Below are 13,201 nucleotides of genomic sequence, written 5' to 3'. Positions count from 1 at the left end.
GACAAAGTCTTCCTCTCTCTCTACATATATATATATTTTTTTTTTATATTAAAACTAATATTAATTAATTGTTGCATGTATTGCTGAGCCAAGACATGATATTATTTATTATTATTTCTTCCTCAATCAAGATTATAGCTGATACATACATCATGTTTCTGTTGTGACATGTCTTCATTCAAAATCAAGAGAATCAAATAAAATACAGTAAATTAATCAAAACATTAAATTTCAAAGATCAACGGACATTGTAAAAACCTGATACAATTATTGGTGATCATATTCATATTTGATTCAGAATGATACAATTCTAAAAAGGAAATAACAAAGGCTGGGGAGACCGTCCGGTCATTCAGAGCAGAAGCTGTGACTGTTTCCTGTCGACCGAGTGACACATCAGTTGTTGACACAACAAGCACACTGTGTGGTCATCCCACACACTGGGGACGGCTGTTGTAGATTAGCATCCGCTATAAGCACTAGGATACTTGCATCGGAGAGCCCTTCTCAGTGTGCCTATGTTCACTGTCTGCATCTCTCCCATTCAAATCAACCATAACAAAATAATACCCCCATTGATTAGCCAAGAAGCATCAATAAACACCTCCATGCCACGCAAGAGACTGTAAAAATAATTTATTGTTTGCTCAAGCAAAATGTCCTGATTCCGGACACAACATGATTACAAATACATTCCCTTTTTTGTGGAGGAAGATTTCAGCTACAAAGATAGTAAAATGTTAGAAGTAAAATCTCTTATTTTAACATTGCGTTCTGTTTGTACAAAACAAGATCTTTACATTCCCCCTCCTGCCCAGTTTCACTGTGCACAGAAAGGAAACTTATTACAATCCTTCTGTTCAAATGTTCCAGTTTGGGTTGCCGGGTTGGCCTAGCCCAGGTTGATTTCTCCAGCGAACATAGTAATGAGCAGTATTATTGTGAATCCACTGAGCAGCCCTAGGTTCTGGATGAAGAAGAAGACCATCTTTGTCGAGGTCTTTTCTTGGGCCACCATGATGCTGTTCATCTCCGGGAACTGAACAAAACAAAACCAACGGGGGACAAAGGTTTATCATCATGGGTGATCTGTTCTCTCAGAGGCAACGAGACAAGGGGAACTGTTGTTCCGTGTAAATAAATACGCACAAGTGACCTCTGTCTGGAACTTGAGGCGTAAGTCGTTGGACTTTATTTTTCTGCGTAGGATGCAGGACGGTCTAGTACAGGGGTGGGGCACGACCAGTCAATCGCGGGCTGAGGTGCAGTCGATCGCGAGAAATGTTGGGTCATTCATGCGTTGTGTGTAGCCTACTCCTACTGTTGTGTAAAATACACCCAAACTTCAAACTTTCTGTCTGTTGTGATGTTACAGGCCAGGCCTAGGGCTACTTGTGCTTATTCTTTGCCCCACGCACATTTACAATAAATGTATAATTGTAAAAACGTTATCTATTGGTCAGAAACAGTGTCCTATATAGGTGCGCAATAAATTGTGGCTACGCTACGGCTCTCGATATGGCTACTATATGGCTACTGGTCTACTATAACGGTTAGGGTACTTCACTGCTAGTTAAAAGGTTCTGGGTTTGAACCCCAATGTGTGCCATCTAGCTTTGGTAGACACCTTTGATGCCAAACCCCTACTTGCTGATGAATTAATGTTTGTATCTAAAAACATCATTAAATAAGCCACAGCATGTGAGGTAAACACACAGGAAGTGAAGAAGGAACCCACAGGAAGTGAGGCAGAAAAACACAGGAGGTGAGGCAGGAACACACAGGAAGTGAAGAAGGAAACCACAGGAAGTGAGGCAGAAAAACACAGGAAAAAAGACAGGAACACACAGGAAGTGAAGAAGGGAGTCGCAGGAAGAGAGGCAGAAACACACAGGAAGTGAAGAAGAAACCAACAGGAAGTGAAGCAGAAACCAACATGAAGTGAGGCAGGAAACCAAAGGAAGTGAATCAGATACCAAAAGGAAGTGAATAAGGAACCCACAGGAAGTGAAGAAGGAACCCACAGGAAGTGAATCAGAAGCCAACAGGAAGTGAAGCAGAAGCCAACAGGAAGAGAGGCAGGAAGCCACAGGAAGAGAAGAAGGAACACACAGGAAGTGAGGAAGGATCTTGCATGAAGTGAGGTAGAAAAACATGTGTAAGACTCACCATGTCAGCCAGGGCGATGTACAGGAACATGCCGCCGGCGATGGCGAAGATGGCGTTGGGGGCGAAGCTGCTGCCCACCAGGATGCCGAAGACCAGCCCCACGTAGCAGGACATGGCGGACAGCAGGTTGAAGAAGATGGCCTGAGGGACCGACATCCCCGAGTTCAGCAGGATCACAAAGTCCCCTGAGGAGGAGAGAGAGAGAGAGGGGGGGGGGAACCGTTAAGGCGGAGACACACTTTGTGTCTAACGCAGGGTCGGTGCTAAGCTTTTGGAGGGCCTAAGCATAATTAGTCATAAATCGAATTTGCCCGAAGTGCGTGATAGGGTTAGGGTTAGAGCGTTAACTAATTTATATATTTTTTGTAATAATGTAATTATTGTCATGACATTTTTTTAGCAACCTTAATTTTGGGGGCCCCCCCGCCGCCAGGTACTTGGGGGCCTACGTGTTCTGCATACTCTGCGTATGGGGAGCGGCGGCCCTGGTCTGACATGCGACGCATGGCTAGCCAGCCGGTGGTGTGAGTGGTTTTAGTTTGTAGTTTGGGTTTTACTGTTGAGCAGAGGAGTGCCCTTAAGGAGCAGGTTGGGGTGAGGGCCTGTTGCTCCAGGATCACTGCAGGTTAGCCAGAGGATATAGGGGATCGAACCCAGAACCTTTTACATCATCCTGCCTCACATTATATGTTAGGGATCAGTACTGATACCTAGTCAGTACTGATCCCTAATAGGCGGAAGGCAGAGGGTTCTTGATCACCCTGAAGGGGTTTACTTGGCGAGAATGACCGGCCAAGTAAACCCTACATTATCTACATTATCCCACAGCTACTCAATAAAGAAATCATCAAACAAACAAACAACAAAAAGCGATATTATTGATAATTATTGCATTGCTTTTGCTAAAACAAACTGTTCGTCCATAGCAACCTTCTGTTACTCAAAACAGAGGTCTGCTCTAATAACAGGCCGCTGAATGCCCTGATGGACCGGTCTCTAAAGGCTCAGTTATGCTTCCACGTCAACGCAACACAAGGACCTGTTTTGGTTCTGCATCGGGCTTTAGTGAGCGGACCAATCACAGCCCTTGCTGCTGCGTCGCCTCAACGCAAGGTTAGCATTTCTTGGAGGCGCACGTCAGGCCCTACAGTGGACGCAAGGAGGGTCCGCAAGGATGTAATGGCTCCGTAAAAAGCCTTGCGTCGTGTCGACCTGGAACCATAACTAACTCATCGGGTGACATCCCCCGTTGGGTACCCACTACCACCCCCTGTTGGTGGATTAGTTAATTAGCGGTATAGTTAGTCAGGTAAAGCGGATCCCCTCCTCACCGAGCTCGTGGGGGAACTCCTCACAGACGATGGCGATGGAGGTGCTGAAGCCGGTCAGCGTGGACACGGTGAAGGAGGCGCCGATGGCCAGGCCGTCGATGAAGTTGTGCAGCGCGTCGCTCAGCGTGATCATCCACGCCACCGTCTTGATGTTGGAGATCCGCTGACCCCGCAGCCAATGGCACGCCACCCGCGTTTCCTGTTGAGGGGAGGGGAGGGGGGGAAGAGAGAGAGAGAGAGAGAGAGAGAGAGAGAGAGAGAGAGAGAGAGAGAGAGAGAGAGAGAGAGAGAGAGAGAGAGAGAGAGAGAGAGAGAGAGAGAGAGAGAGAGAGAGAGAGAGAGAGAGAGAGAGAGAGAGAGAGAGAGAGAGAGAGAGAGAGAGAGAGAGAGAGAGAGAGAGAGAGAGAGAGAGAGAGAGAGAGAGAATTTTGTTTTGGTTTGTGCGACACACCATCTTCACGTTATACCGAACCCTAAAATCAGCGATTTGAGACGGGTCCACAATTCAGCCATCAGCCTGTAGGTTTAACGCAGCCTAAAGTCACCATCATTTTAAACCTAAAAACAAACGCTGCAGCGGTAGCCAGAGATTGTATTAGTTGGGACATGTCGCCATCTAGTGGCTCAGAATAAAACCACACGCCACAAAACATGCGCGACAGAAAGCCCGCCCTATCGATCCGTCCCGGTGACGTTGTGCTCTGACCTACGCTCCCACTGAAGTCGCTCTATCTGAACAGAAGCGTGTGCTGAATAAACACATGCAAATCTAATTACACATTTACTCATGATCAAAATAAATAGCGACATCATCCCGGGATTGGCCAGGGATTCACGTTAGTTCCCATTAGAATGCTTCAGTATATTTATATATTATATAGGAATATTTTTACGTTAATATAAGTGTGTGTGCACGGTAAGTCTCTCACTCCCACTCCCTCCTAAGCGTCCGCTGGACCGCAGAGGACACAGCCACCAGGAGCTAGCGACGCTAAGGAGGTGCGATGGAGGAACGCTGCCTCCCCCCCTCCCTCCCAGCCCCACAACACAGGGGGTCTTTGTTGCCGGGCCCGTCCAGGACAATCCCAGCATTTGTGTGTGTGTGTGTGTGTGTGTGTGAGTGGGGGGGGGGGGCGGGCTCTGGTTTCATCTGCTGGGGCCCCGCGGACGCTCCGACGTGTCATGTCTGTGGAGAACATTGATCCCGCGATGCCCCCCCGCAGCTCGTGACCGGGGCGACGTTAACCATTAACGTCGTCATTTGTGCGGTCGATGGGGGTCGATTAATGCTTCACCTGGCACCCAAAGGCACCCCACCTCGGCCCCCCCCCCCTCAGCGGGTGCTGTGTTGTGCTTTGAAATGCAAACGGCCGACCTCTGACCCCTGTGTGATTAGATCGGTCCGCTGCGATCAGGAGCGAGGGTCAGAGCTCGCTCGCCAGCACCCACTGTGTTCAAGGTCGTCTGCGCCTCGCTAATGGGGTGATAGCGTTCACCCACGAGGGCAATAAGCACTCTAATCTACACAACTTCCTGATTAATCCATACACTACTGAATTTCACTGCCGCGGTGGCATCGCCGTCGTCCACTGACCGGCGGGCAGATAAGGGGACTGGTTGGAACACTCAAAGTTCAACGCTTTAGATAAGCTCACATTCAGACTTTTAAACATATCGATATAAATTATCTCACGGTTGCCAACGGGCGCAGACCGAAATGCATCTGGATGCAATTGGATAGGCCCACAACCAATCACAGCCATGTTTGCCTGATACCGTTTCGATAACGTAATCAACAGACGGTGGCAGCAATCTTAGTTGTTCTCCTCTGCATCGTGTTTATCCCGCCCTCATGTTCCACAAACGGTTAACTTTAACATCCGTTACCTCCCCCGCTACCCCTAGACAGTTGGGAGTTGTATTTTGAACATATTATTTTGGGGGCTCGTCCGGGATTTGAAAAGCTATTTGCGTGTGGGACAATATCGTTGTCTGTAAACAGAATAGGTAGGCTGCTAGCTAGAGTGTAATGGCTCCCTTTGAGCGAGAAGAGTTCATCAAGGAACCTTCCATTATTGTTTTTGACCTCTGCAGGAAGGCAGATTTGTCGGAAATTGCAGAGCATTTTGGTGTGGTGGTGTCGAGGTCTCTCACAAAAGAAGAGATCAAGGCGGCGGCGTGGGAGAGGCTGATAACAATCAAGGTCTTTTCGACCTGAGTCACCGGTTCATTCCCTTGGGGATGAACCCAAGTCCCCAGTAGGTGCCGGTGTTTTCGAGGGGAAGGCAAAGGCCCCGGCTACCCCGCCAACAGTTGAGATCGGTCGGTCTATCTTGTACCGACAAGCGCCATATTGTTTCCCTTTCTTCGGACACACGATTGTTATTATGGCAAGTCGCTTTCGACCAAAGCGTCCGCTAAAGGCCCTACATGTAAAGGCAGGCGTACCTGGTGTGAGGGCGTGTCCAGGTGGCCGTCGGGGAGCTGCGCCGTCTTCTCCAGGGCCACCGTGCTGATGCTGGTCTGGATCACGCAGTCCCTCTTCTCCTCCAGCTCCCCGTTGGGCAGCGGCCCCCCCAGGGAGAGGTCCCCCGCCAGGGAGCCCGCCGCGAAGTGGCTGTGCTGCAGGGGGGGATCAAGATGGTCACATGATCACGAGGGTCACATGATCACCCTCATACACATATACTTAAAGGTTGGGTATGGGATTTGGGAAAACGCCAGCAGATTTTGAAAACACACAACTCAAATGGTCCTACCCCCTCTCCTTCAACGCTGACTGTGACTCCAGCCATTCCAAGAACATGGACGCGCAATCATGCACGAGCGCGAACACAGGTGTGCGAGAGCGAGCAAGGCTAGCTAGGTTGGAGTTTAGGGTTGTCTTCTAGTGCTAGGTCCAAATGTGGATTAGCTAGTTAGCTAGCTCTAGTAGCTACCGCAGGATAACAACAAACAGGAGCTTGCTCTGGGTCACGAGCTTTAAGTACGTGCACAAAGGGGTCACGCGCGGGGGGAGGGGGAGTGCAGTACGACCGTTTGATTGGCGTACTTACTGTCCAATGCCACTCGGTGGTTCTGGAAATCATTGGCTGGAGTTTTTCGAGCCCTGCCCGTTCCACAGATGATTGACTTGTTTAATTTTCATGTCAGTAATTCTAACTCAGTGGCTGTAAGTGGGTTATGATGATAAGAATTTCAAGTAATTTTGCAAAAATGGCCAAAAAAAGAGAATTCCATACCCAACCTTTAATAATAATAATAATAATACATTTTATTTGAAGGCGCCTTTCTCTGCACTCAAGTACACCGTACAAGGTACACTAATATCAAAAAATAAATAATCATAACAACAATAGTAGGAGACATAGTAATTGGCATCAGGTGGAATAGGCAGTTTTGAACAGACTCACAAGTTCACACATTCACACACACATTCTTACAAGTTCATACACACACACATACGCACACTATCATACACACACATTCATCCACCCATCCACACAACGACGGCGGTGTCAGCCACGCAGGGCGACAGCCAGCTCGTCGGGAGCATTGAGGTGGAGGCGTCGTGCTCAGGGTCACCTTATAACCACAAACCCTGGTCTAACTCCACCATGACGACTCTGTGAACGAGGAGGAGCCGGGGATCAGACCAGCAGCCCCCCTCCACCTCCTGAGCCACTCTGCCCTGCAGGGATCTGCCCTGCAGGGATCGCGCAAAGTGGTGGATGACAATAGACAGGTTCTCTGTCCTCCAGCGTCTGATCTAAACCCCAGTACTCTGCTGTGTCTTCAGCTCCAGAAACAGGCCCGTTCCCCTGCCTCGGTCAAGCCCGGGTTTATTACCCCTTAATGACGATTATTACCCTTAATGTTCATTAGCCCTCCGTATCAGGCCACGTCTTATCTCATCGCCCTCCTGCTGCGTACGACCTGACGCCCGAGATACGGGCGCAGAACAGGAGCCTATCGGTGCTGGAGTCAGGAGGTTTCCGGACATGGTCCATAGATACTAATGCTGAAATCAGCAGATTCCCTCATAGCCGAGATCCATGACATTCAGCGGCAGGTAGGGGTTAGATAATGGATCCATGACATCAAGGACCAGGTAGGGGTTCGATAGTGGATCCATGCCATCAAGGACCAGGTAGGGGATAGATAGTGGATCCATGCCATCAAGGACCAGGTAGTGGATAGATAGTGGATGCATGTCATTAGGAGTAGGTAGGGGTTAGATAGTGGATGCATGTCATTAAGGAGTAGGTAGGGGTTAGATAGTGGATCCATGTCATTAAGGAGTAGGTAGGGGTTAGACAGTCAATACAGATCGATATGATTCAGGGGCAGGTAGGGGTTAGTGAGTATAGACCCATGTGATTAATGAGCAGGTAGGGGTTAGTGAGTATAGACCCATGTGATTAATGAGCAGGTAGGGGTTAGTGAGTCTAGACCCATGTGATTAATGAGCAGGTAGGGGTTAGTGAGTCTAGACCCATGTGATTAATGAGCAGGTAGGGGTTAGTGAGTATAGACCCATGTGATTAATGAGCAGGTAGGGGTTAGTGAGTCTAGACCCATGTGATTAATGAGCAGGTAGGGGTTAGTGAGTCTAGACCCATGTGATTAATGAGCAGGTAGGGGTTAGTGAGTATAGACCCATGTGATTAATGAGCAGGTAGGGGTTAGTGAGTCTAGACCCATGTGATTAATGAGCAGGTAGGGGTTAGTGAGTCTAGACCCATGTGATTAATGAGCAGGTAGGGGTTAGTGAGTCTAGACCCATGTGATTAATGAGCAGGTAGGGGTTAGTGAGTCTAGACCCATGTGATTAATGAGCAGGTAGGGGCTAGTGGTCATCTTGCTCGAGGATGCCGACAGGTCGGACTGCAGACACAGGAGCTCAAAGCCAGCACGTTTCAGCTGCTCAGTACTCTACCCTTCCTTCGTCCAAAACTCGTTGACCTGCACTTTGCTTTACTTTTATGTCGGATGACGCCTGACCATTTACCCGGAACCCCCCTGTGTTTTATTGAGCATTCGAATCAAACTCGTGTTTTATAACATAATAAGAGCGAGAGGATATTGTGTGTTTTCCATTTGTGAGCGGACACAATTTTTTTATGTAATGTCCTTAACGAGATAGATAATAAAGATTTATCTGTTGGCATCATTGGACTGTTTTATCACACAATCGCTGTTAAGTGCTTCATTAAGATTCGTAAAAGTGCATCACATGACCCCGCAGGTGGACCAATCACAGGGGCCGTTACACGGGGCCACAGGAGGAACCAATCGAAACTCCAGCAGAAGCTACAACCTGACAAACTCAGCCGTGATTCCCCCCCAATAAATGAATAAACAGACGGAGTGCGTCCCGGTTGAACCCGGGACATGAACCCATTGCCCTCAGGGCTCACCTCGTGGTCCATGCCTAGAGCCATCTTCAGGATCTTCTCCGTGAAGAAGAGGAGGTAGAAGCCGCCGAAGATGCCGATGGCGTTCTGCACGTAGTTGTCCACCTTGGGGTCAAAGCCCAGAGCCTGCGGGAGTCGAACACGACAGCATGAAGGCACCACAGTGGTTGATTTGATTAAAACACAAAATTAGCGTTATAGGGTCAAAGGTCACAGGTCACATTGAACACAAACCACGCATAAATAGAGCTACTCGTGATGTAACTTAATCTTTTATTCTTAAAGTTAAGTGTTATAATGCACATATATGAATACGCACCCTTAATTATAACACACAAATGTATCTTATTTACCCTTTTTAGCTAATTTCAATGATATGCCAGGTATGATATTGAAAAGACATTTAGAAAAACAAGGCAGGTTAAATATATTCAAACATTAAATACATCTTTCTTTCTCTTAGGATCTAATCACTTTCACACAGTGAAAGTGATTAGATCTGAAAGAAGGAAACATCCAGATCTAATCACAATGAGAAACTGTGATTGCGTCACTGAGGGGGCGGGGCTTCAAATTCCCACCAATGATAGCCCAGTTGGAGTGAGAGTGGCACTATCTGTAGTCCCGCCCAGTCGGCCTTCACTCAGCAGCATGTGAGGCGTTGCAGAAGCTAGGAATCCTTTGAATGCTCCCAGTCTTACAGGTGCACGTACACACGGCTCTGGCTCCACGTGCACGTGAACCTACGTGCACTAACACAGCTTTGTGTTTGAGTGACAGACAGTGGCCACACATGACTATTAAAACGTGCACGTGCTTCTCCGTGCAGTACCACATCTTTGCGTTTGAGCGATGATGGACGGTGACCACATGACTATTAAACACATGCAACGAGTGATTAAACGTGCACTAGCATAAGGGAGCAATGTGGCGTCATCTGGGCGTGGGGAAGGGGAGTTATGAGTTACACTGAACTTTCATGCTCAACCTACCGCCCCAGAACATCTGAACGTCTGACTCAGAGTCCAGCTCTGGCGGCGGTGCCACTCTCGGAGTTGTGTCTCCCAGTAAATGCCGGTAAAATCCCCGTGGTTTAGCAACGCTCAAACCCACCTCGGAGATCAACCCCCCCGACTCAAGCGAGCAGGGATAATAATAATAATAATAATAATAATAATAATAATAGATTCAATTTATATAGCGCTTTTCTCACACGCAAAGCGCTTAAATTAATGAACGAATGAATGAACCACGAATGAATGAACCACGTTCACCCTCTATCCGCCCAGCAGAAGGCCCCCCCCCGTCTGAGCCAGGTTCACCCTCTATCCGCCCAGCAGAAGGCCCCCCCCCGTCGGAGCCAGGTTCACCCTCTATCCGCCCAGCAGAAGGCCCCCCCCCCCCCGTCGGAGCCAGGTTCACCCTCTATCCGCCCAGCAGAAGGCCCCCCCCCCCCTGTCGGAGCCAGGTTCACCCTCTATCCGCCCAGCAGAAGCCCCCCCCCCCCGTCGGAGCCAGGTTCACCCTCTATCCGCCCAGCAGAAGGCCCCCCCCCCCGTCGGAGCCAGGTTCACCCTCTATCCGCCCAGCAGAAGGCCCCCCCCGTCGGAGCCAGGTTCACCCTCTATCACTGTTTACTGATTTCCCGCCCGTTATTAAAAATTTGACTTGGAGCAATGATTTACTGAGGAACTATTTCTTTGGGGCGCATGCTTTTGCAAGTCGTTCTCTGCCCCACCTGCCCATGTGGACAGCACACGCCTGGTCAGGGTGTAGGGGGGGGGGAAGGGGGCCCCCACCCGGGGTTAGGGGGCAGGGTGGAGGTCGGGGCCACCCACCTCGGGGATGAGCTGCAGCACGGCGTTGGAGTACAGCGTGCCGATGGCCAGGCCGATGAAGTAGGTGAGCACCTTGGGGAAGTAGGGCTTCTTGGTGAAGGGGATGAGCAGCAGACCGAACAGAGACGCCAGGTTGATGATGGTTACCGACAGGAAGCCGTAGCCCCACACTGGACACACACGCGTAGACAGACACGCACACAAACACACATAGAGACAAACGCACACAAACGCGTAGACATAGACGCACACACGCATACACACACAGACGCACAAACGCGCATAGACGCACGCATACAGACGCACGCACATGCATAGACACAGAGACGCACGCACACACACGCATAGAGACAATCGCACAAAAACGCGTAGACAGACACACACGCATAGACACACACACACACACACACACACACATATACACACGCACGCACACACACATAGAAACGAACGCACACGCACACACACGGACGCACTCGCACGCACACACACACACACACACACACACACACACACACACACACACACACACACACACACACACACACACACACACAGACGCACACACATACACACACACACACAAACGTAGACACACACACACACACACCAGGGAAATGGGTCGAAAAATGGTTTCAATTGTTAGCATGGATATCAATTCTTTATAGTATATTCTTTTGTTTTTTTTGGCCTTGTGGACAAGACAGCGAAGAGAGACAGGAAAAAAAGTGTGCTTGTAAAAAAAGTGTTCTTTTGAAAGAGCCCGTTTTTTTCTAAATTTGAGAAAGCCGGTTTTGATGTGGAAAAAAAACCTATTTAAATCTATCTAAATCTAGACCATTCAATAAATCATTATCTTTATGTCAAATATATTTTGTATAGTTGGAGGGCCTACTTGAAATGTGCACAATATCGGTTATGACGAAGGAAAATGGGTTCAAAAATGCTTTTATCGGAACAATAAAAGCCCTATTCTCGGTGTTTTTCATTCCTCCGTGTTTGCCGGGCCCGCTCTGGGGTCACCGGCCACAGGTGCTCGCTGCGTGGGGCTGTCCCCTGGATGCGTTACGTTGTCGAACAGAGTCCGTCTGCACAAGAGGTCAACGAGTCAATGTGTTGTTTATTTTTTTACGGCTCGATTTAAAACTTCGAATGGGATCCGGGGTGGCCACGGCCCGGCTAACACGTGCAGAATAAACATAAACCCTTGTCGTGGTGGCCGTGCATGGCGGCTTCGGTACCCGGGAATGCGACCCATAAGTCCGAGTTGCATCGAGCGCACCACTTCACTTTCTTTCCCTAATTTTTAGATCCATGTTGCAGCGACCTCCCTCGACGTGGACGTGAAACCCACGTGTGTGTTCTGCGTGTGGTGCGTGTTTTCACAAACTCCCAGGCTGAAGCAACCGCAGCCCGCACTCACCATAGTAGTCGACCGGCAGGGGAACCGCTGTGGGGGGCAGCACGTAGCGGCAAGAGGGCAGCAGCACCTGGGTCAACACGGCGGGGCAGATCCGCTCCAGATGTTCCCTCGTCAGATGGATCTCCTTGCCTAGGCCGTAGTGGGCCAGAATACCCCCAAAGGAGAGACACTGGATAGGGAGACAAGCACATTTGGTATCCGATTGAATTGAAGAATATTGCTTTACTATGCATGGGTTTTAGTCTACACTGATGTTATGTTATATCCTACTGTGCAGGTGTGGGAGACGCAACTCAAAGAAAAAAACGAACCTATGCAGGAATAGGCCTATCGATTTAATAAAAGAACATGTAGCCTACTTATACTCACGCTTTCATTGACCAGAGGATTTCCCTCCGTTAGTTCCTCGGCGGAACTGTCAGACATCAACATGACTAGATTTTCAAAATCCGGCACCGTGATGTTCGACTTTTCTCCATAGAAGCGCAGGATCTGGTCCAGAAAGGGCTTCGACTCGTTGAGGTGCTGAGCGCTTAAACTCCGCAACATAGTTGACATAAAAAGCCCCAAAAAAGCCACCAAACATTGAAAGTGATCCATGATCGCAGAGATACAGTCGACTTCAAAGGAGAGTCCAGTGTTTTTTCGCCCTGTCCCAGCACGAAAAACAAATAAATAAGATTTATAAAGGTTACGTATCGAAAAGCATGATGTCAGTGTCGTTTCAAGTCAGTTTAGTCTCATTGGAGATTCGCACCGTCGACCCACCGGTTAGCCTGTATATATATCATTTGAGTTTCCCCCAGTCAAACTTCGGCGTCTCTTGATACCCACTGAATAGTAATGAAGTAGGACGGCGGTAGGCGAGTCCGTTTGCAGGGGTGCAAAGGTCCCACCGATGTGCTAAGAGGGACGACTGTAGTGTGGAGGTGGCCGGCGAGCTACATGTTGTCGCAGTTACTCCCCCCCACCACCTCAATGGGCTCTTTGTGAGTGATTTTTTTCTCGCTCGGCGTGCAACGT

The 13,201-nt window shown here is 49.0% G+C and overlaps 1 protein-coding gene across 1 annotated transcript; it reads right to left on the bottom strand.

Moving 5' to 3' along the window:
- Window positions 1–621: 621 nt before the first annotated feature.
- Window positions 622–13,152, bottom strand: slc39a8 (solute carrier family 39 member 8). Its single transcript, XM_060051559.1, has 8 exons — window positions 12,548–13,152; window positions 12,179–12,347; window positions 10,756–10,925; window positions 8,921–9,043; window positions 5,949–6,122; window positions 3,501–3,699; window positions 2,170–2,354; window positions 622–1,039 (listed from the first exon to the last, which is right to left on the bottom strand). Exons 1-8 carry the CDS (start codon window positions 12,776–12,778, stop codon window positions 893–895), a joined length of 1,398 nt encoding a protein of 465 aa, XP_059907542.1. The 5' UTR covers window positions 12,779–13,152; the 3' UTR covers window positions 622–892.
- Window positions 13,153–13,201: the final 49 nt, after the last annotated feature.

This window comes from Gadus macrocephalus, chromosome 5, assembly GCF_031168955.1.
Source record: "Gadus macrocephalus chromosome 5, ASM3116895v1".
In the NCBI taxonomy this organism is placed as follows: domain Eukaryota; kingdom Metazoa; phylum Chordata; class Actinopteri; order Gadiformes; family Gadidae; genus Gadus; species Gadus macrocephalus.
The sequence above is the reverse complement of the archived record's forward strand: the minus strand, read 5'-3'. Positions and strand labels throughout refer to the sequence as shown.